The sequence below is a fragment of the Balaenoptera acutorostrata genome, chromosome 2, assembly GCF_949987535.1.
Source record: "Balaenoptera acutorostrata chromosome 2, mBalAcu1.1, whole genome shotgun sequence".
NCBI lineage: Eukaryota > Metazoa > Chordata > Mammalia > Artiodactyla > Balaenopteridae > Balaenoptera > Balaenoptera acutorostrata.
This window is the reverse complement of record NC_080065.1, coordinates 23,455,036-23,479,450: the sequence shown is the minus strand read 5'-3', so window position 1 is coordinate 23,479,450 and position 24,415 is coordinate 23,455,036. Positions and strand designations below refer to the sequence as shown.

The 24,415-nt window shown below is 33.2% G+C and overlaps 1 protein-coding gene across 2 annotated transcripts in view; it reads left to right on the top strand.

Moving 5' to 3' along the window:
- CDH10 (cadherin 10) overlaps nt 1-24,415 on the top strand; it is a 120,265-nt gene that overhangs the window by 94,703 nt on the left and 1,147 nt on the right. For both annotated transcript variants that reach the window (XM_028168033.2, XM_028168032.2), the window contains exons 5-10: nt 850-1,037; nt 2,362-2,615; nt 6,796-6,932; nt 13,615-13,736; nt 18,841-18,949; nt 22,111-22,362. In XM_028168033.2, coding sequence (XP_028023834.1) covers nt 850-1,037; nt 2,362-2,615; nt 6,796-6,932; nt 13,615-13,736; nt 18,841-18,949; nt 22,111-22,362 — 1,062 coding nt within the window. The remainder of the gene's footprint in view (nt 1-849; nt 1,038-2,361; nt 2,616-6,795; nt 6,933-13,614; nt 13,737-18,840; nt 18,950-22,110; nt 22,363-24,415) is intronic.

The following is a 24,415-nucleotide window of genomic DNA, read 5'->3' as shown; positions in this document are numbered from 1 at the left end:
GAGCATGACTAGCTAAGAGGTCTGGACTTTATTATGTATATTAAGGAGAATTACTTAAGGCTTATGAGCAAGAAGGTGCTCTAACCAGAAGTGTCCCTCAGGTCGATTAATCTGTCAGTAGCGTGTAGTTTATGATCAGGTACTAAAATATAAATCTCATTAGCAGGAGAGGTTGTTCATGCTGAAGCATGAATAGGTGTACCAGGGGCTTAGATAAATTCTTGTTTTGCTCTGAAATGTAAGGGAATTGGTCAGAATTTAGTGTTTTTACACTGACACTGTGAAGGGCATCTTTGTATTTCTCCCACAGAGTATCCTTTGTGTCTCCTGTCACAAATAGAAGTGGGATTCTTCCCCACTACGGCTGATTTCATGGAATTTTGTAATGTTCTGCCCTGCAGCTGAAATAAACTGAGCAGTGAATAACTAAAAACAAGAAAAGAAAAACAATTTAAAAATACGTTCACCGCAAAATATAAATATTCACAGTATATTCTGTGATTTGTTGTGATTGTATAAACACACACAGGTACATATGTGCACTCAAAGCTGATATCTATTTACTTGTGCAAATGCAAAAGAAGACAACATGCTCATTTTTAAAAACAGAATTCCTGATACAATTAGAGATTGGGTCTCACTATTTATAATAGGTATAGACCAAGTCCCCCAGATTTCCACTTTTTCTGTTCCTAGACTTTATATTATCCATATTGTGTGTATTCAACTTATTAGTCAACATCTAATGTAGGGTTTAAGATTTATAATATTCTCTCATACACATTTTACCTTGGAATACTCTATTGAGAAATCTCTGTCTCTCTCTCTTCTTTTCTGTAATCTTTACAGACACCATCCATCTTCGAGTTCTTGAATCCTCCCCAGTTGGCACATCCATTGGAAGTGTAAAAGCAACTGATGCTGATACTGGGGAAAATGCTGAAGTAGAATACCGAATTATTGATGGTGATGGGACTGATATGTTTGACATCAGAACTGAGAAGGACACACAGGAAGGCATCATCACTGTGAAAAAGGTGCAGAACATCAATAGAAATCATCATCTGACTGTTTAGGAAGTAGGGATTTCGATATGTATTATCCACTCATGCTCTGTCCATGAAGAAATATCCCTACCATGTTCCAATGTAAATGCCTAAGTATGAGAGACATAAAGCCAAAGATCTCCTTGAACGTTTTGACCAAATGTTTTTGTTGATTAAAACATGAAACCTGAGATTTTACAAAATTTAAAAGGCAAGTTAATATACATGTGATTGTATTTCTGAGCCATGTTAATAAAAGCCCCTTATTAACATCGTTTCCTTAAAAAAATAGTTAATAACTAATAATAGTAATATATCATCACAGTTGGAGGCATAAAAAGTAGCATGCCATCTATCCAGATGTATGAAGCAATAATTAGAGTTGCTAATAAAAAGAGACAGCATGGATTGGAAAATAATTTCATTGTTCACATTTTCCCTTCTGCTACATAAATTAAACTTTTCTGCTAACATATGCTCAGTGATATGATTTAAAGGTAACTAGTTTTTTATTGTACATTCAGTACCATCCTTATAAGAAAAAATAAGGCCCAGTAAAATTTAGGTCCTAGTGAAATGTCCTGAACACTCTATTTGCATAAAGTAAACATCAGTTAATCACGGAACTCTCCTCAGAGGCTACTGCGAAGTTCAAGGTACACAACCACTTTTAAACAGACAATGACCAGCAAAGGAGTGACTTACTTACTGAATATTTAAGTTCCTTTCTGTTTCATAATGTAACGTAATTACCAATTAGCTATCAAAATTTTTCTCTTTACCCAAGGTTTTTCTAATTTTCAATGTTTCATATAACTGCTGAAAAGTTTTGTATTAGTCTTCAAAATTTCATCAAATTTATGTAGTGCCATGAGCCTGTTGAACGGAATGGAAGTATCACAACATATATTTTAAAAGATTACTGAATTTTTTACTTAGAAAAACTTAGCAGTAGCCAACACCTCAGCACACATACGTACACACAAACACACACACAATCCACCAGCCCACGTTTTGTAATGAGTTACCACTAAATGAGACAGGTCTTAATATCCTTTTCAATTTTTCTAAGATTTAAAATCTCATTTTCCTATGTTCTGAAGTACTACATTTTAAGTACATAAGAAGTAAAAATTGAATTCTACCTGATGTGTAAAGATTATATATTTTTATTAATTTTAATTATTTACAGTTTATAAAAAACTTGACAACTCAACTAGGCTTTAAAAATCATACTGTAACTTGGAAGGAACATATAATTCAATTTCCCTCAATCTAATTTGATGATTTATTTACTTAATTATTTTTAATACAGCCACTTGACTATGAGAGCCGAAGGCTTTACACTCTGAAGGTTGAAGCAGAAAATACCCATGTGGATCCACGTTTTTATTACCTAGGACCATTTAAAGATACGGCAATTGTGAAAATCTCTATCGAAGATGTGGACGAACCACCTGTTTTCAGCAGATCCTCCTATCTGTTTGAGGTTCATGAAGATATTGAAGTGGGTACAATCATTGGTACTGTGATGGCAAGGGACCCAGATTCTACTTCTAGCCCCATTAGGTAATTATGCTTATGCTTAGGATGAAAAGAAAGGGAATTGAAGTAAATGTAGAGAGCATGAAATTCTATTTAAAGCGTTTAATGCATTAAAAGATAGAGCTGTGCATTTGTTGGGTGAGTACAAGTATTTAAAATAGTCTGTGTTCTGGGGGGTAGGCTATGCACAAATTTCATAGTTTGATTCAGTTTTAATCATGCCAGTTACTGAAACTTGGCTTGTATCATCTGCCTGTCTCTTTAAGATATTTGTTGTTCTGACGCCTGGTACAGATAAAGGGGACTATTTCAGCTGTGCATTTGCAATGTAACAAAATCAATTTATCTGTGCTTTGGGTTCTTAAATAATATGAGGTTGAGAGGAGTTTTAATAATTAAAAATTATATAATCATAACAATGTTACAATGTAGTTATGATTTTAGAAACTTCTATACTCCTGCCAGCAAAGGGGGAAGTTTTTTTGGTGTTCTTTTGGCTATATCAAAAAGTTCAGAACATTCCAGAAAGATCAGAGTCATTTCAAATTTTTGTTTTGCTTTGTTTTCTTATGGCACCTAAAAGCATATAAGATGTGATAAAAACATACAAATGAGAAAGAAAAAGTTTTCACTGACATTTGTTCTCTCATTTTAAAAAAGTACAAATATCTATATACAATATTCAGGCTCAAAATTACTGCTCACTTTAAACTGTTAGTCCATCAATTGTTTTAGATTTCATTTATTTCCTTATCCTCAGCAGACTGATTTTGCTTATCCTTTTTACAATGTGGGCCAGTCTAGTAGGAGTTCAAGTGGTTGTACAATTTCCAAGTACACACTTCTCTGACTCCTAACTATGCAGCAGTGGAATATCAGAACCTCTACTTTTATGCACCATGTGACTCTAGCTCAAAGTTTAAAATTCTGTAGGTTCTGCCATATCATCAAGTGACTTCATATTATATATATATTTATATGCATATATATTAAAATTATTATTTGATTTATATAATTTTACCTAAATATTTTCTTATAGTCACATACAGCATGACAGGTTACATATTGGCAGCCAAAACCTGCATATGGTAGTCAAGTACAGCTCCCATCTGTCAGCATGATTTTCCCATAAATGCCTCTCCCATCCATTTATCTTCATTGAAATTGCTGCATTCCTTGGATTTTTTTCCTTTAAAGCTTTGTTTTTTTTCTTGTCATTCATTCGGTAGACATTTATCGAACATACACTCTTATTCTTCCCCATTGAATACTACCAAGCATTCCCTTGGCAGAGCTCCTAACTGACTTTAATAGCCTGTGTTCTGTGTTCTTGGTTTTAAAATGGCCTTCTTAAAATAAAATATAATATTTTTTAAAAGTTCAGTTTAAATCGTGGCATTATTAAGAGGCAATATATTTTTCCACACAGTGAAATAGATTCTAAATATTCTCATAGACTAATGGTTATTACCTGTTAAAATATGTCTGTGGATTCTTTCTTAAGTTAAATTTTTCATCAGGATGCAAATTTCAGGACCAGGAGAAAAGAATCCATTTATGTGTACTAAGCAACAGAATTAATGACTTCATTGCTTATTAATGACAGAGTCTAGCTAAGGTCATTGTTGTATATTTGAATTTATACTAACTTGATGTAGAAAAAGCAAATGAATATTTTTGGATGTTAATCTTGATAGACCATGCAGATTAAAAAGATGTATATATATAATCAAAGAGATAAAGTAGTTTTACTAAAGCAATGTATTTAGGGATGGATAATCGGATAATACTGGTCATGTTATAAACTGTCCATGTCATGTATTGTGGATGTTAATGCAATAATCAAAGGTATTTACCTAAAATATGTCTTTTGGAACTGATTTTTAAAATGAAAATGTTAGGTAATAAACATAATTTACTGATAGAGAATTGAAAAATAAACAGTTGTCCCTTGAACAACTCAGGGATTAGGGGTGCAAATCTCCCCTCGCCCCCTCCCCACAGTCAAAAATCTGAGTGTAACTTTATAGTTGGCCTTCTGCATCCGTGGTTCCGCGTCCAAGGATTCAACCTCAGATTTATTTATTCAATAAACACAGACTCTAGTTTATATTTTCTGAAAATATCTGCATATAAGTAGACCCAGGAAATTCAAACCCATGTTGTTCAAACGTCAACTATAATTATATCAGGTTTGAAAAAGAACCAGGATCTCTCTGTATCTTCAAGATAATTTCACATAATCCTTTAAATTTTGTCACTAGCTTTTAAACTGAACTACAAGAAAAAAAAGACAAAACACACATAAAATGGATTTGGAAAAGACAATGATGCTCTATATTGATTTACATAATGCAACTTCCTGTCATATTTCTATAGAAATAAGGATACTTATCATTTGCCAAAATGCCAAAGAAGTCATTCAACAAATATTTGTGGGTCACCATGTCAGTTACTAATTTGTTTCTCAGGGAATTCGCAGTCTGTTAGGAAAGAAGATTCAGTATGAGAAATAAGATTCATTGAGTATCTACTAGATTCCAAGTATGACGCTTGCTGTTTTCATGTTTGATTTCCTGTTTGAGATGTGAGATGAATTCCTAATACAATGTGGTAAATGGCAGAGATGATGGTAGAAGGTGCTTTAGGATGGAAGGGGACAAATAGCTTCTACTTCAGGTAATCATGGAACAGTCCAAGGAGGAGGTAAAATTTACATTGAATCTTTCAGGAGTAAAAGAATTTTGTCAACCTGGGATATAATTTGTGAATTATTCCAGATATAGAGATACAATGTTTTGCTTTATTTGTGAATGGCTAAAGCATGTAGTTTAATTCAAAACTAAATTCATATTGTGTTAATAGAGAGGGCTGGGGTTTATTAAGGAAATTTGTAAATTACTGGTCTATTCTACTTAGAATTGATTTGAAATAAAAATCTAAAATAAGCAATCCTCAAAAATAAAATCATATTAACTGTATCAAAATATTAAGTTATTCTTCTAACGCAATTTATTAAAAACCCCGCAAAAAGATCATAAATTTCAATTGATCTTTGGAAATATTATACAAGTTTGGAACACTAAAAGAAAAAAGTTTTATGGCACTTTCAAAATTATTTTGTGTTATTACTTACAAAATACTATTTAAAAATAATATTTCATATTTTCTTCCTTCAAATAAATGACAGTTGTGGCTTAGGAAAATATATGCCATAACTAGATATTACTCCTAGTTTTGTCATGTTTATTTTGCTTTGTTTTTAAAATTTTTAAATAGGGAACATTAAAGATAACTTGGGGGATTATGCTTGCTAACTCAAGAATTACGAAACATTTGTAAACAACTAGGATTGTGAAGTGGCAAGAACCACCAATGAGGGGTACAGCTCTTTTAAACCTTGGCTGACAACCCCCAAAATAATGGAACTTACCCCAACTACATCATCCTGATTGATAAACCTGTAGCTGGGCTTTGGAATGACACCCGACACAATGCCTTTAATCAATTTGCAGAATAGTTGGTTTTGTAATATATATACTAAGATTTAATTTGATACAAACATATAAAAACTCCTATCCCAAACTTTTCTATTTTTAAAACATTTATAGTTAAAATGTATACATTTTATAATGATACATGTGGGTAAGAAACCAAAGCTACCTGGGTATCATACTTTGAAGCTGCTGAACACCATCATAAATTGATGATCTACTACTCTGAGGGAACTAATGTTGTCTCCAATATTCTTACTAAAGACTTTACTACTGGGAATGATATTTTGCATTTGATCTTTGTAATAATTCTTCAACAGAATTCTCAATCACTAGGTAATGTCAGTTGGTAATGTAAAACTTGTAATTCCAAGTTCTGAAAAATACATCAGGGTCAGTTGAATATGCAATAGACAATGATTTAATTAAACAAACATTCAGAAGACCAGCATTTGAATGCAGAACAAAGGTCAATTCAGGTCTTGGGAAGAGGTTTTGGGGGGATGGGAGAGGGTCAGTTTGTGTGTGTGTGTGTGTGTGTGTGTGTGTGTTTGTGATAAATCCATGACACAGCCTGCATCCTGGATCAGTACTATGTACTCTCCTGAAATTATTATATATCACTATATATGTGTCTTTGCATTTCATCATTTTCTCCTGCAAACCATCAGTAATGCTGCCGTGTATTTTTCTCTGCCCTCTATGTTCAGATTTTCCTTGGATCGCCATACTGACCTTGACAGGATCTTTAACATACATTCTGGAAATGGATCCCTTTATACATCAAAGCCACTTGACCGTGAACTATTTCAGTGGCACAATCTTACTGTTATCGCTGCTGAAATCAGTAAGATGAATTTTATGTATATCATATTTAGCATAATTTTAGGTTTTATTTTGAATTAAGAATAATTTCTTCTCATTGCACACAGGAGTTGTAATTTCAATCTAAGGTTTTAAAAGACTTCTCAACACCTATAATTTATTTCAATAGTTTCTATATATACTGAGAAATAGCTGTAGGCATCCACAAATCTACATTTAATATTAACTAATAAAAATGATCTAGAATTGGAAACTAAAGATATTCTCTTTGGGAGAAAGGGAAATGTATTAAAATTGTTACTTGGATGCCATGAATTAAAATCTATGCTAAAATGCTGGGAGTCCATTATTTAATAATAAATACAGAGATAGATATTATTACTTCCTTTTTACAGGTGAAGAAACAGAGGTATTAGTAATAAGAGCTAACACTAAACACTCAGTGAAGATATTATTCTAAGAATTTTAAATTAATTCTTTCCTCCTAATATTTTTCTTGACCTTATTTAACAGAGAAGGAAATAAGACTCCAGGGATTTTAGTAACTTGTCCAAAGTCACAATGCCAGAAGTAGTAAAACTGGGATTTGAAACTAGTCATTCTGTTTCTAGAATGACTTAATTCTATACCAAATTTACGAAATTTCATCCAACTAGTAACAGACAGAGCCAGCATTCAAAATCATATCTGTCGCTAATTGTAAAAGTTCTTATCCATACACAGGACTGGCTACATAATTTTGAGAGCCTATTATAAAATGAAAGTATCAGGCCTCATGTTAAAACATGATTAAGAAATTTAGGATGGCAACACTATAAAACTCTTAGAGGAAAACATAGGCAGAACACTCTATGACATAAATCACAGCAAGATCCATTTTGACCCACCTCCTAGAGAAATGGAAATAAAAACAAAAATAAACAAATGGGACCTAATGAAACTAAAAGCTTTTGCACAGCAAAGGAGAACATAAACAAGACGAAAAGGCAGCCCTCAGAATGGGAGAATATTATTTGCAAATGAAGCAGCTGACAAAGGATTAATCTCCAAAATATACAAACAGCTCATGCAGTTCAATATCAAGAAAACAAACAACCCAATCCAAAAATGGGCAGAAGACCTAAACAGACATTTCTCCAAAGAAGATATACAGATTGCCAACAAATACATGAAAGGATGCTCAACATCACTAATCATTAGAGAAATGCAAATCAAAACTACAATGAGGTATCACCTCACACCAGTCAGAATGGCCATCATCAAAAAACCTACAAACAATAAATGCTGGAGAGGGGGTGGAGAAAAGGGAACACTCTTGCACTGTTGGTGGGAATGTAAATTGATGCAGCCACTATGGAGAACAGTATGGAGGTTCCTTAAAAAACTAAAAATAGAACTACCATACGACCCAGCAATCCCACTACTGGGCATATACCCTGAGAAAACCATAATTCAAAGAGTCATGTACCACAATGTTCACTGCAGCTCTATTTACAATAACCAGGACATAAAAGTAACCTAAGTGTCCATCGACAGATGAATGGATAAAGAAGATGTGGCACATTTATACAATGGAATATTGCTCAGCCATAAAAAGAAACAAAATTGCACTATTTGTAGTGAGGTGGATGGACCTAGAGTCTGTCATACAGAGAGAAGTAAGTCAGAAAGAGAAAAACAATGTGTTAGTATATGCTAACACATATATATGAAATCTAAAAATAAAAAAAGGTCTGAAGAACCTAGGGGCAGGACAGGAATAAAGACGCAGACGTAGAGAATGGACTTGAGGACATGGGGAGGGGAAAGGGTAAGCTGGGACGACCTGAGAGAGTGGCATGGACTTATATACACTACCAAATGTAAAATAGATAGCTAGTGGGAAGCAGCCGCATAGCACAGGGAGATCAGCTCGGTGCTTTGTGATCACCTAGAGGGGTGGGATAGGGAGGGTGGGAGGGAGACGCAAGAGGGAGGAGATATGGGGATATAGGTATATGTATAGCTGATTCAGTTTGTTATAAAGCAGAAACTATCACACCATTATAAAGCAATTATACTCCAATAAAGATGTTAAAAAAAAAAAAAAGATGGCAACAGCAGAGCATTAAATAAGGGTGGGTGGGGCCCTTCTGAGTGTGAGGCCCTGCTCAGTTACACATGCCCATGAGCCAGCCCTGTCTACACACACAAACCTGTTCATGGTTTCTGATTCCTGTATTATGATATGTGCATGGAATAGAGCAACTGTTTGTTTTAAAAAGAAGCATAAATTAGGGACTGAATCATGGTAAAAAAGAAAAAAAAACTAAGCCTATACATTTCAGATCTGAAAAACTAAGCTGAATCCACAAACATATATCAAGGTCAAGTTATTCAAAGTAATCATTCCAAGATTTGGAAAGCAGGGCATTGGGGCTGAATTACGAAGAGTCTCAGAAGGATGGAACCGGGCTAGACTGATCATCAGCAATGAACTTAATGCCTCAAGAGAAAGTACTAGATTTAACTTTTTCTTAAATCTGCCTCTGAAATATAGATTAACCCCACCATCCAAACAATCCAGTTTTTCCATAATGAGATATAAATAGCTGTGTCTCTCAGGGTGAACTGAAGAATTTTTGAGTTTTTCTTAAGGAAAGTTTTATTTCTCTATCGGTATCCGTATCACAATGTTTAGATGGGCCCGACAGGATCCAGTCTGATTACTCCAGAATCATGATTGTTTGTGCTCTCTGCTCGATTCAAGCTCCTTATTCAAGCCTAATGAGCTAGGAATTGCATTTTCTATTTCAGATACTTTGAGAAATTTAACTTCTAAAGCTAGTTGAAGTAATGACAATTCTGTAAAAAGCTAAGTCAATTATGTTCTTCTTTTTAAGAACTAAACCTACTTTCTGCCCTTAAATAAAATCAGTCTGTGGAGTAACTGCTGGAAATGCCTATCTGCCAAGCCACAAACAGTCAGGGGCCCATCATGCTGTTCCGATTATCAAATGGAATGAGGGTGAGAGGGAAACATCATGTAAGGAATTGTTTTCGCTAGATTTTAAACACTGGGTTTGTGGTAAGCTTGCCATACACCAAGCCCAGAGTAGTGCAGAATGGCCTAGAAATGTACTGCTTACCAATGTTTCCAGGCTCTGCCTCTAACAGTTTAATTCTACATTCATATCAGTGTATCCCATCGTATGGCAAGTATTACTCCAGGTAACCATTTAATGCACTATACCATGGAATAACTTCTCTTTTTCTTCTTTAAAAAGTATTTTTAAATCCCATGTGGAGAATATAAAATCTAAAATTAAGGTCACAATCAGGGATTGTAAAACACATTGTTGTAGAAACCAATGAGTTCCTATAACCACATCTGAAAATTAAATTATAAGCATTGCAATATATTCTGACAACAGTAGAGCAAAATTTATGACTGAAGGACTCCATTTTCTATACCTGCTTCCTCATTAGTAGAAATCCTTGCCCTAAGTAAGTAGAAAAGATACCTCTTTCTAAAGCCTGGGATTTCTAGATAACGATTTATGCTTTCTTCTTCCTGGAGGTATGGAAAAGCCTGTGAATACGTGGCGTGGTTTTACCTTAAGACATACATTTTAAGATCCTTTGTTGCTCACACATTCTCACTACAGTAGAGTTTGCTGGATGACCAAGAGGCTCAGGTGGTAAATATATGCCAGCTCCTATTCAGTATGATGCTTCCTTGGAAGGCTTTATATTTTTATTTATACGTAAGCAGCCGCATCTGCCAGTAAAATGATTAGTGTAAGCACTGTTTTTTGAATAGGTGACTCCAGGCCTGATGCTTTACAAAGCGTGTTTATCCCTGTGGATTTAGCTTTTGATTTGAAGAGCCTTGAGTTATGTGTAAAGAAGCTGGAGAATCTCCATATTGTGTTAGGGAAGGGACTGACAATGCAGTTTTTTAGATGTGAAACTTTTCTGTCTTTCTTGGCTTCTGTGGCACAGTTAGAAACTGAATTGCTACCAACAAAAGAGTTATTTTTATGTCAAGACTTTGTATTGAAGGAAAACATTTAGCTTATGCCCACTAACTATAAAAGTAGGTTAAAGAGCACATTCTAGAAAATACAGAAGAATCATACCTTCCCACTCTTCCCCATAGCATCAAGTAACTTGGGGTAGTTGAGGATTCATTTGGAGGTGAACACTATGCCTCTGGGTTTTAGCAAGTTGTTTAGGAGTGAGGGAGGTAGGAAAATAGCAGAATAACATTTTTCTCATTTTTTTCTCATCTCCTCACTTTTTCCCAAATGTACTCCTCTTGAGACCCACATGAATTGCAGGAAAGCTAGTTAACACATTTTTATTGTGTAGATGCTTTGCATGGAGAAAGATAGCTTAAGCTTTTAAGTAATGTAAGGAAATAAGATATGACAGTGGTACTTCCCTGTTGGCGCAGTGGTTAAGAATCTCCCTGCCAATGCAGGGGACACAGGTTTGAGCCCTGGTCCAGGAAGATCCCACATGCCTCGGAGCAACTAAGCCCGTGCGCCACAACTACTGAGCCTGCGCTCTAGAGCCTGTGAACCACAACTACTGAGCCCACGTGCCACAACTACTGAAGCCCGCACACCTAGAGCCCGTGCTACGCAACAAAGACAAACCACCACAATGAGAAGCCCACACACCACAACAAAGAGTAGCCCCTGCTCGCTGCAACTAGAGAAAACCTGCGTGCAGCAACGAAGACCCAACGCAGACAAAAATAAATAATAGATAAATAAATTTCAAAAAAGGGAGATATGACAGTGATAATAAAGATGATCTTAATAACAATAGTCAACATGTATTGGTTTTGTGTGTTTACCAACAAACTGATACTTCGATAAGAAGTTTTCATGCATTAGCTCACCTAATTATTCAAATAACTGTATAAGATCAGAAGTTCTATTTTGATTCATTTTGAGTAAACTGAGGCATTAGAGACAGAGTGTAAACTGGCCAAAGTCACACAATGAATAAATGGTAGACCTGGAAATCAGGTCAACTCTGTTTGACTCCAGGATCTAAACTCTAACCACCTGACATACTAAGAAGTGAATAATATGCAGCAATAGATTAGCAAATATGAAATCAGAACCTGAGAACTGAATACATATGGGTTAAGAAGACTGAAGGAAGACTAAACAAGAGTGTTAAAGAGGAGATGCACTTTAAAGTTTCCCTTGAAAAGAGTAAAGTAAGGTAAATACACTTCAGATGGAAGTGTCTGCCTTGCTTCATACTACTCAGCCTTGTAAACGCCCCTGCCAAGTAATCAGTTCTTACATGTTATTTTTTTAAAATGCTGATTTAATTGTTTTAGTAACATTACAATTACATGGAGAGGAGGGAGGAGAAATAAATTCTTTTGAGTAGTGATATACTCCCTGTTTGTACCTGACAATATTTTTTAACCCTTGTATCTGAAAATTATTTAGATAAAATTAGAAAATCAGATAAATTTCACAAGGTTAAATCATATTATTCATAACCCATGTTGGTAGAGGCCATTTAGTAAGATGGCTACCGTCCCTCAGCTTATCTGCTATTTTTTTTTTTGCTTTATTTTTAGCGAATTATCTCCTTTCTCCTTTTATATTGATCTTGAGCTTGACTTTACTGAAGTTCACAAAGAAGTTGAACTATATCCAGAGACTGAGATTTTGACATCACAAAGGCTGATGAATATAAACCTGAATTTAAGATCCCCAAACACCTCAGATATCAGTGCAAGTGCCTAGAAAAATTATTGGTGGAGATAATGCAATTATGACTAATATGCAGTTGTTACCCAAGGCTAAGATATATTTTAAAATTCCATTTACAAATCAAAACATATTTTTAAATGCATATTTTTATGTGAAAACTTTGATGCCCTTGATTTTAGCCAAAAAAAAATCATGATTATTACACTACATGTTACTATTGAACTAATTTTGTTATACAAAATTGAGCCTGGATTGTTGAAATGGTACCAGTAACAATTGTATTAATGAAATATTTAAAATCTTGTATTTCATTGTAAATTTCCATCCAGTTTGTAAAATTAGTAGCTATATATTAAAATTTCCAGGGCTTCCCTGGTGGCGCAGTGGTTAAGAATCCACCTGCTAATGCAGGGGACACGGGTTCGAGCCCTGGTCCGGGAAGATCCCACATAAAAAAAAAAAAAAAATTTCCAAAAGGAGGGATGAGAGTAACTGTTGGAATACAATTTAGTGATAAAAGTAGTCAGAAGGGTAGGTTGTAATATAACAACTACCACGTAGATGACCTCGGGCAAGTTACTAATTTATTTAAAACCACTCTTCATCCAAAAAAAAATGGTATAAATTAAGAACTATAATGACATATAATAAAGATTTAATAAATATTTGTTCTTATTTTGTGTATTTGGAGAATAAGGACACAAATATAATATGAACTCAATTATACTGAATTGTACTTTTAAAAAGATTTTTCAAAATATTAATAGTACTCTTGAGCCCATTAATAACTGAATTCATGACTACTTAATTAGGCTCTGCAGTAATTTTCTTTATCGCATTTGCTCATTACGTTAGTAGAATGAAGGTGATGCTTATTTGTATGTGAGCACTTAATGTCCACAAGAGGCTTATATAAATTAAATCTGGTGTACAAATGTGTCTTCCTAAACAGATTTTTTCCTTTCCTTTTTCTAGACAATCCCAAAGAGATGACTCGGGTGGCTGTTTTTGTGAGAATTTTGGATGTTAATGACAATGCCCCACAATTTGCTGTGTTCTATGACACTTTTGTATGTGAAAATGCCAGACCAGGACAGGTAAGCACCCATAGGATTTTAAAGTGTAGGAAGATTTTAACAGGGACGTTAAGTATTTTCTTTTCCCAATCTTGAGAAGAATGAGTAAACAGAGATAAAATCACTCATATAAAGTCCCAGTAGTATGGTTAAAAGCAAACAAAAAACAAAACCAAAGGCTGATGTTTTTAGGGTTGAAAATGTTTTAAATAATAGTGTAACACATTTCATATGTCCTTCGTAAAGTTCTAATGTAAATATGAGATTTTACTGTAGCCACAAAAGTTAAAGTGTAAGAAGAAATAACTTCTTAAACTTTCAAAAACAAAAATAAACGAACAAAAGGAAAAATAAATCCTGCTATGCCATTAGATAAATATTGGTAACAGCTCACAAGACGGGTAATGAAAGTTGGGGAAAACAGAGACAAATACTTGGGATCATCAATACATTCCATCAATATTCCAATGTATGCAAATACGATTTTGAAGCAGGGCTGCAGAGTTCACTCTTAAGACTTATACTTGCATTTCATCATCGTAGCAACACATAAAGTGCTTAATCACTTCGTTTTCATCCTTTAAAACATTCTTCCTATACCAGATTTGTTTATAACTCTTTAAGTCTTTTCCTCAGTGGACTCATTTTGTTGTTTGAAGAGCCCCAGCCTGTATGGCTGAAAGAGATGCTCTTAATTGGTTTGAATGCCATCTTCACAGAAGGAAGCTGCATGTTATAAATAATAATTGGGAATCAAATGTGTTTTATTAAAGAAAGAGAAGCCATCGCGAAACTGTATTGCGTTTTGACATCATTTGATGCTCTTTATAAACATCAATGTCATTGGTACATTTTTATGCAAATTACATTGTGAAATAACTCAAGTTCTTCCTTCAGAAAATTCTAACAGGAATTCAATAGCCTGTCTATTGTTGGAAATGGTAAAATTGCTGCAATTGGATTCATTTTTTTATTTGAAAGTGTTATGGAAATGTTTAATTTGGAATATTTAAAGGACTAAACTGCTTCCAACCTACTTCTTAATGAAACAGTGTGCCCGAAAAATACAATTCCAAATAGTCCTCTGCTTGGCAGGCTCAGCATGATATGAGTTGAAGCCTTTTCTCTAGGAGATGAATTACCCACTTTGCAACTGCTGCATACATTGCTCGCTCTATGGTTATTCTATTTGATTTTCAAGAGATATCTTTTCAGAGCATGTGAGTCATTATAAATACTCATTCCCAAATGTATTCAAAATACACAAAATAAGGGATTGTGTTTGTTTATTTTTCTTATGCCTTTTTTCTTTTAACCTATATCTGGCTCAGTAATTTCATATTTTTTGAACTTTTAAAAACAAGCTGGTATATTGAGGGAAAATAATCAAATCAAAGTTGATTTTAATTTTAAAAGTAGCCTGTTTTAACAAATTTGACAAGAAGAACATGATTAATAATTTTTGTCTAATTGGCTGCATGTGCAAAATCCTCCCATAGTAGTTATTTTTAATAAAACTCGTTTGTTAGATGTCATTTTGGTCTCATGCTGAAAAATTGTTGCTTGAACTGAACTGTAATATACTCACTGATGGAATTCTAGGTTATGACATCCTAGCAGGCAAAATCAGAATAGCTATTTGATAAAGTCCTTCTTCACTGAGCCTTTCTTGAAATTAATTTTTTAGGTCTGTCTTCCCTCCTTCCGGGGAAGTAGGAGCTTTTTGGAACTTCTGGGTGTGCTTTAGTTATTTATAGAGTAGTTTAGTCCACCCAGCACTCCTCTGAATTAAGTGCTCTTTAAGAGCAGCCCTTAGAACCACATAGAACTTAATTCTGATTCATTTGGTGTGTAGAACTTAATTCTGATTCATTTGGTGTGTCGACTCAATGAGACAGAAGTAAAGCTAATTGCCACCCTCTCCTCCTTTCTTGCCTATTCCCTGGCCTAAGGGTAGAAGATTTTCCCCCGGGGAAAGGGATGCAATTTACAAGTGATGTAGTATGAATAGTCCCGTCTTATGCTTGAACTAGGCAACTAGACTCCCATCTTTTCCATCTCAGACAGAGTCAGGGGACCTTGGGAAAGGGCAGAAGAGAGGACTGGCTATTTCTCTTTTCTTCCATTTTCCCTCACACAGGCTTTACTCCTTTAGTCAATAAAATATATTTTAATAATTTTTAATTTCTGTGAGAGGGCAATAGCATTTCAGTCTCACAAGAGATTTCCCAGGGAGTCTCTCTGGGGAGACAGGCTGCTTATATTTACCCATTGATAGTATCTAAGCTCCAGGCCCTTATCAACCCACAAAATCCTATTACATATTTTCCATAGAACAGTGTTTAGTTACTTCCCTAACAACTAAAAAGGGTGCTTTTTTACCAGAGCAAAGGGAATTTTCGCATCATTGGAAATTACTAGTCTTTTCACCGAAAAAACTAAAATGTTAAAACTCAGTGACCAGTTTTCTAACTAAACATCTTAAAATCCATTTGTCATCCCACACTCCATTGTCTTATGATCCCTGAAACACCCTTCAAGTTCACTTAAGATTATTTTAGAATAGCTTAGTGAACATGCAAACCAATTATATAATTGCTAAGGAGATAAAATATAAATGACTTGTCTGTGTCTAGTTTTCATATGCTCAAAATGGATACTGGACATCACTTTTTTTTTTTTTCCTAACTGTGGCAACTTCTTTTATTGGCAGTGGGTCAAAATGAATTTGTCTCTAGTCGAAATAAAATAGTGAAGTCTTATAGGGAGAGACAGGAGAAACAGTTTTACCTCCTTTTTATTGCCATCTTCTGATTTCTATTGCACTTCTTTACGGTACAAATACCGAAATAAAATGTTGTGACTTTTTAATGTATGACTGGAAATGCAAAGGAAGACTATATTAAAAGGTAAATGCAGAATATGGGGAAGTTGGATGCTAGAAGCCAAGTTATATCTCAAAGAAAAAAAAAATCAATCTTGTAAAGGAAGTAAGTGTCTCCATCTGCATAGAGAAGTCTTCTGGTCATAAAAGTATGTTGTGATATGATATTGATTTGCAGCATGTCATTCTGTTTTGTCTGCATTGTTTAATGAGTTTTACTTATTCCCTTTATAACATTTAATGAAGATACATTAGCAAATCGCTGAAGTATTGCTACCATATACAGTGCTACTGTCTTTTATTAAAATAATACATCTTAATTGAGAATTTTTATGTAAACCTTTATAATTTATTATAGTTATATGTGAAGATGTGGCCATTTCATTCTCTGAACTGTGTTATTTTGTCCATAAAAATGAACTGGAATTGTAATTTGTAATCACAGTTGCAAATGTAAATTTATTATGAGACATTGTAGTTTTTATTTTAAAAGACCATTAGCTCTACTTTTACATTTCTATAATTTTTATGCATCTGTATGTGAGAGTTAATATATTAATATTGATATATATAAACATAAGAATTTCTATTAGTCTACTATCTTTCTTGATATGTTATTTCATTTATGCCATTTTTTTCCTCTTCAACTTATTTCTATAAATCACTATTTGAAAATAAAATCTTTTAAACTGCTCCACAAACAAGAGTCAGTCAAGAAATATATTTGTAACTGAATAGATACATCTTAAAGGGTATTAGTTAAAATTATTTTAACATTTTTCTCTTGAATTCCTTTATATATGTACCACCTTTTGGTTTTTGATTGAATGGATAAGCCATTAGCCATAAATTCTTGCTTATATTTAATCTTAAATAACCACTAAAATTTCATAATGTTAGATTTTTAAATATATATTTTAAATTATTTAAAGTTTTAAATGATTGTTTTGCTACTTATTTCTAGACGATAAACATTTATCTTTGTTTGGTCCAATTATATTTCTTGTATCATTTTGAAATAAATGATTAGGGAGTACCTCAACTTTACCACATTTTAATTTTTATAGAACACTTTAAAAGAAAAATAATTTAATATGGAATACTTAAAATATTTCCTTATTTTTTTCTAATTATTTTACATAGTGTTTTAAACTTAAAAATCCTTTCTAAATTAATAAAACATCAGTAACAAATATTTACATCAAATATACAGACAATATTAAATTGAGTTAATGCAGTAAAAAGTATATTCCTTTCAGTTAAGCATAAATTTGACCATTTATCTAGGCATTGAAACACATATTTAACAACTTCTGAAACCTTCTTGCAAAATTAAAATATGCAAAAATACATAAAATGATGTTGTATAAATAAGTTAAGGACAAAATGGATATATATGCAAAAAATACATAGTAATCTGTTACGTATATATTTGTATAATATTAATTAATTGTATAATATGTTCAAAGTAGTCATCTGTTTATAGTATAAGGTGTTAAATTTTCTACTTTGTTACTAGATAGCTTCTTATATTCTCTTACCCTAAAATAAATCAGAGTTGACCCTTTTAAAATAACCAATCCCTATAGTATTATATGTATATTTTGAATTTAAAAATATATAATTCTATTGACAGTGCAAATGAAGTGAACAGTTACTGTTAAAGTAGATAATACTGTAATGTTTGTCTTTCCTTTATAAATTTATATGTAATTGTCTATAAAATCTCTACATTCTTTGAATAGTTTTCACTTTACTTTTAATGAAGAGGAAAGCCCTAATCACAATAATTTTCTAAATTTTCCTACGTTAGATACATTTATCTTCTAGATAAATGTTTAAATATACATGAAATACCTACTTATTTCAAATGCTATATCTAATAAAACTGTAAAGAATACAATGTTACTATTTATTATTTTAATTATAATTAAATTTAATTAATTTAGTATTAAATTAATTACTATTTATTATTTTAATTAAAATAATAAATAGTATTTAGGGGAAATTAGAGAGAGAAACAGAGACAGAAACAGAGTGGGAGGGAGAGAGAGAGACTTTGTTTAAATCTAAGTAATAATAAAAAGATGGAATAACTCAAACAAAGGTACATACACAAGGAAGAAAATCAATTGTCCTTAAAAAAATGTTAGACAAAATTGGATATTAAAAAATTACATATTATAAAGCAGATTCTACCCATGGAAGTTTGATAAATATACATTTTTCTCTCTTCTGCAGCTAATACAGACTATAAGTGCAGTAGACAAAGATGATCCTTTAGGTGGACAAAAATTTTTCTTCAGTTTAGCAGCTGTCAATCCAAACTTCACAGTACAAGACAATGAAGGTAAATTTTAGAACGTGTTCATTATGATTTAAGGTGACATTAACAAGAAATTTTTCCCGAAGTGACAATTAGCATATACATGATATATTCATTTATAGATCTGTGTTACAAAATTTTGGTTTCATTACGTTTTTAATGAACTATTATGGTAATTTCTTACTTAACAGTGGTTAGTTTCTTGAATTTTAAGATTATAAAATATGTGAAAGAAGACTCTATATGGGTTCTAATGCAAAGACTGAATCTTGCAAACATTAGAAAGGCCGGAATAATCAGTTCCTATAACAAAATAGTAGGACACACAGAGAAATGAATGGCTCAGTGAGACTCTTGTGTAAACTTCAGTGAGATTTAGCAGCAGCAGAGTCACCAAAGCCAAAAAGGCATAGAAGAGACAAAGAAAAAAAAAAAAGTAGTCACATTAGCCTATGAGGGGACTGGGTGCAAAAACATAGTTTCAATGACAAGATGCACTATTCTTCCGTGTAACATATGAATCTTATAATGTCTCTGTGATCAAAAATACTAAACATATTTCTTGCATTCTCAAAAAAAGCAGAAACATATTTTTGAGGAAAAATACAAAAACGATCACTATTTTCAAAAAGTCAAACAGCTTTATTCTTTGGAAAATATGTATGGTAATTATTCTAGGCTAAACAAAAGTATGTAATCAGAGTTTTCTCTCTTCAACAAATTTATGTTAAAACTAATTATATAAGGTGGTTTTTGGTAAAAAGGCATACTTGTTTTAGAGCTACTATAGATATAATTATTCTCAAAATAAATCTAATAACTACATTGGCATATTTACAATACCTTCCTAACTGTGTATGTATGCTGGCAGAGCCAGGTTGCTATAGCATATCTAGGTGGCTTTCAGAATGTCAGAAAGCAGTTTAAGATAATGGATAGTTTTACACTGAGCAACTACTACTTGAGATATTTGATATAGTAGGATCTTTGCACAAATCAGCTGAAGGGAGGCATCGGTTGGTAACATCTGTTTACTAAATCTGAGCTTCTGAAATGTCTATCTTTTCTGTCCCTCTGGACACCTAAAACAATTGTGATTGGAAATATTAACGTAGAATTGGCAAACAAAATGCCCAATATCAGATGTAATATCTGAATATCAGAAAAGGACCCATCATTTTAATTCGCTGAATCTGGTAACCTAAACATAGAATTTAGACGGGACATTCTTAGTACTGAGCTGACAATATTGTATTGTATTGTACCACTTTCTAATTGTATTTTAATTTGTTTTATGTTCTTGTTAAACTGAGCCCCGGATCTCAACAAGCCACCTCTCAATTTTAAAAAGTAATAGAGACTTGAAATAGTACTATCTTATCACAGCACTTCACAGTTACTGGGGAAACAACTCAAGGCTAATCTTAATTAATTTTTGATAAATAGTAGCAATTTCCTATATTGGATAGAGTTCCTGATCCTACATAAGTTACTCAAAGCAAGGGTTGAAGCCATATGAATACAAACCTGAACATACACTAAATAGAATGCCAGTAAAGTCTGATGGAATATTTGATCTAATCTTGCATAAATTCACTATTTTCTGTTATTGGGTGAATTTTGAAAGAAATTCCAATGACATAGACATCACCTTAAAGTTGACCTTCTTGAGACAATACCCTTGCATTTGTCTATATGTTCATCTTAAAAATCTTTAATTCTACATCTTTCTTAAAATATGTTTCCTGCTTCTGTGATACCACAGTTGGTATCACATTATTAAAAATGCCTCACTTTTCACTAACTTACAGGTCAAAAGCATTATTATATGATGACTTTCTGAATATTTAATAAAATGATTCAAACAGAATTGTTAGTTTAGGGTCAAACTTCTTTTGGCTCTTCAATGTATCAAAGCTATTGCAGGCAAAATTAAGATTTAGAAATTTTTGAAAAGTTAAAAAAGCGTAAGGCAAGAAGATTCTGAAAATACCCATATGCGTGTAAATGTTTGTTTTAGTGTAGGTTTGAGAAAGGAAGAATTGTATCCTACTACTTCTTGGAAGAAAAGTCAGAATTGCAAAATTATCAGGATTACATTTTATTTTTTAAATTTGCTTATGCACATCTTCTATTTTGCTAATTTACTTTCCTAGATTATGTGGTAGTTAACTGATGTACTAAGATTTAACTTCTTGCTAAAATTTAGGAAAGGATTCTTTTATGTTCAACCACTATACCTGCAAAAAGATTGTCACTTTTTTTTCTTTTTTTTTAATTTTGCTATCCTGTTGGTTTGATTTAGCAATTGCCTCACTCCCTTCCCTACACTGGCATTTTAAGCAGCCTTATGGGATTGGCTAAACAAGACCCAGCACATTGGACAAACAGAATAGGAAATTATCATCCAAGTATATATTGATTTTATTTTTCAATATTATTATATAGATGCACAACCTGCATTTAAGGATACTGGGTGAGTTATTGGATAAAGGAAAAATCAGTAGCGATATACTAGGTAGTAGGATGCTAGCCTTGATTAAGTCCCTACTTCTTTCTGTGTGTCTGTTAGGCACTCCACGTTAGTGTCTTCCACCAATGCCTTGAGTTACACACTGTATTCAATTTAATGGGTGGAAATCAAAGTTCAAAAATATTAAGTAACTTGCTGACTGTTCTTCATACATCGGGACTCTTGAAGGTTTTTGAATGCTTAATTGATTTTAAAAGTACAACTATAGTTAAAATTTACCCAGTCATATTTTTCTTCATGAATATTAGATTAATGTGTGTTTTGTGTATGTGCACACACACTTGTAAATAAAAAACATTTACTATAATTTTTTCTTTGGTATGCATAATATTTATGTTTTTTGAAAACTCTGATAAACAATATGCTGCCATCTCTATAGTCTTGATAAATGATTCACTTATAAAAATTCACCATTTTGAAAACATCTGAAAATTAGTTAAAAATCTAATAAGTAATAACGGTATTAGATTCCTCAAACTGTCTTATTTATCTTATCTATATTTGAATTGCCTTGTATATATTTGATAGGGAAGTTGATATCAATTTTGTATTTCACACAAACAACTTTTTATTTTTGTGTCAAACCACGGTGATCAGGATGAGACAAATGTATCGTCCCAAGCCATGTGTAATACGTTAAAATTTATTTTAGATAATACTGCCAGAATTTTAACCAGAAAAAATGGATTCAATAGACACGACATAAGCACCTATCTCTTGCCTGTGGTGATATCGGACAACGATTACCCGATTCAGAGCAGCACTGGGACACTCACCATCAGAGTGTGCGCGTGTGACAGCCAAGGCAACATGCAGTCCTGCAGCGCTGAGGCCCTGCTGCTTCCCGCGGGCCTCAGCACGGGGGCCTTGGTCGCCATTCTCCTCTGCATCATTATTCTGCTGGGTAAGAAAACGTGATTATTTCCTAGATGGCTTACTTCACTGTGTTTGTAAGTAGAAATGTTACTATTAAAATACTTCCCCTAAAACTAACCCCCAAATTTAAGACAGACAGCAGTTAACAGTGGAATGTTGTTTATATTAAAATATTTTATCTGATCAGATAGAGTCATTACCTTCCCTTTTTAAATAATGAAACGGAAAGTTAGAGATGTTCTAAACGTTTTCCAACGTTACACAATTTCTGAGTGGCTGAGCTAAGGCAAGGCACCTTGCCGTCAGTCTTTATACGTAGTTTTGCAGGAAATCTAAAGTTTATTTCCACTGTTTTTGGTTCTTATTACAGCTGGACAATGGCCTCACTAGCTTACCTCTTCACTTATATAATGTTAACATAGCCCTTTACCTCGTTCATTTGTCCCTAAAACAACAATACTTGATTTTATAACCCAGAACAAATTGCTTTTTAACTGCTTTTGAGTTAAAAATCAGATTGTTTACTCTCTAGTTGCATTATCTTAAAACTATTGTGAGTATTCTTGTGACTCTAATCAAAAAACACTGTATCTGACATTTCAAGAAGCAGTGAAATGAACTGGGATTTTGAAGCCAATCTTAGTAAGTTTCATTATCCTCGTTATTAGAAGGTTTTTTACTGGCTAAGATCCTTTAGCTGATCAAAAGCAATCTGAGGTTTAAAATCGTTACATCACAAGTTTATGTGTGTGCACAAATGATGAATTTAGCCAAAATAAAAGGTCACATTTTCTCAAAAACTTGAAGAATAAACATTTTCTTTCTCTTGTTGGTGGCCTATTTATTTTTTAATCACTTTGAAGGTCAAGAACAGTTGTCAATGGATTAAAACTTTCTTTTTTGTTGCATTAAGAAAAGTCCCTTGTCTGCCCTCTCACACAAGCTTGAGGGCAAGAAGTCTTACTGTTCTAAGTTAATAAAACAGAAAACATAACAATACCACTTTACATAATAACATAATTGCCTTCATTCAGGCTGCTATAACAAAATATCATAGACTGGTAGCTTAAACCACAGAAATTTATTTCTCACCGTCTGGAGACAGGGAAGTCCAAGATCAAGGCACTGGCAGATTTCATGTTTGGGGAGGGCATACTTCCTATTTCACAGACCGCTGTCTTCTCTTGTATCCTCAAGGGGCAGAAAGCAATCATCTCTCCTGTGTCATGTCAAGAAAGCACTAATCCCATTCATGAGGGTTCCACCTCCATGACCTAATTACTTCCCCAAGACTCCACTTCCACACGCCATCACATTGGGAATTTATTTAGGCTTTAGCATATGAATTTTTAGGGGACACGTTCAGTCAAGACCAGTAATAAATCCCATATCCTTTAAACATTTGTTCTAATGAGGCTAAATAAATATAGATATTTCTTCATACATATACCTGGTAAGATATTTTCCCTTCCTTTCCTCATCTAACTGAATTCACATCTGTTTCTCTAAATCATCATTTTTAAAGGATTATGACCAAAATGTTTGGGGATAAAGAATGAGGGTGGGAAACTAATACAACCAGAGGGAAAATGATTTTAGCTTTCTCCTATCATTTATGCTATTACCATTATTATGATTACTAAAATAATAAGTATATTATTATTATTATTGATACCTTCCCATGGAAGTACGGAAATGTCCTGTCTGAATGATACACATTTCTACTTGTGGATCTATACTCATTAAGATACATATAGCTGAAATTCATACATAATTTTTGTAGTTAATTCAGTGTAGTAATTTGAATTTACTCTTTGCCATCATGTGATCCAGCAATTTTTTTTTTTGATCTCATGAGTGATATATATTTCAATGGAAAACCTCATAAATTTCTAAACTAATAATGTCTAAACAATGTGGTCTTTTTTTCCCAGTAATTAAGGCCTTCTAGTAACAATGTAAGAAAAAAAATATGTAAATCCATCAGCAAAGCTATTTAACAGATATGGATACTCCATATCTTGTGAAGAAAGCTGCCTTTTTAATATTGCATAAGGATGTAAAAATATGGGCGTATTTTT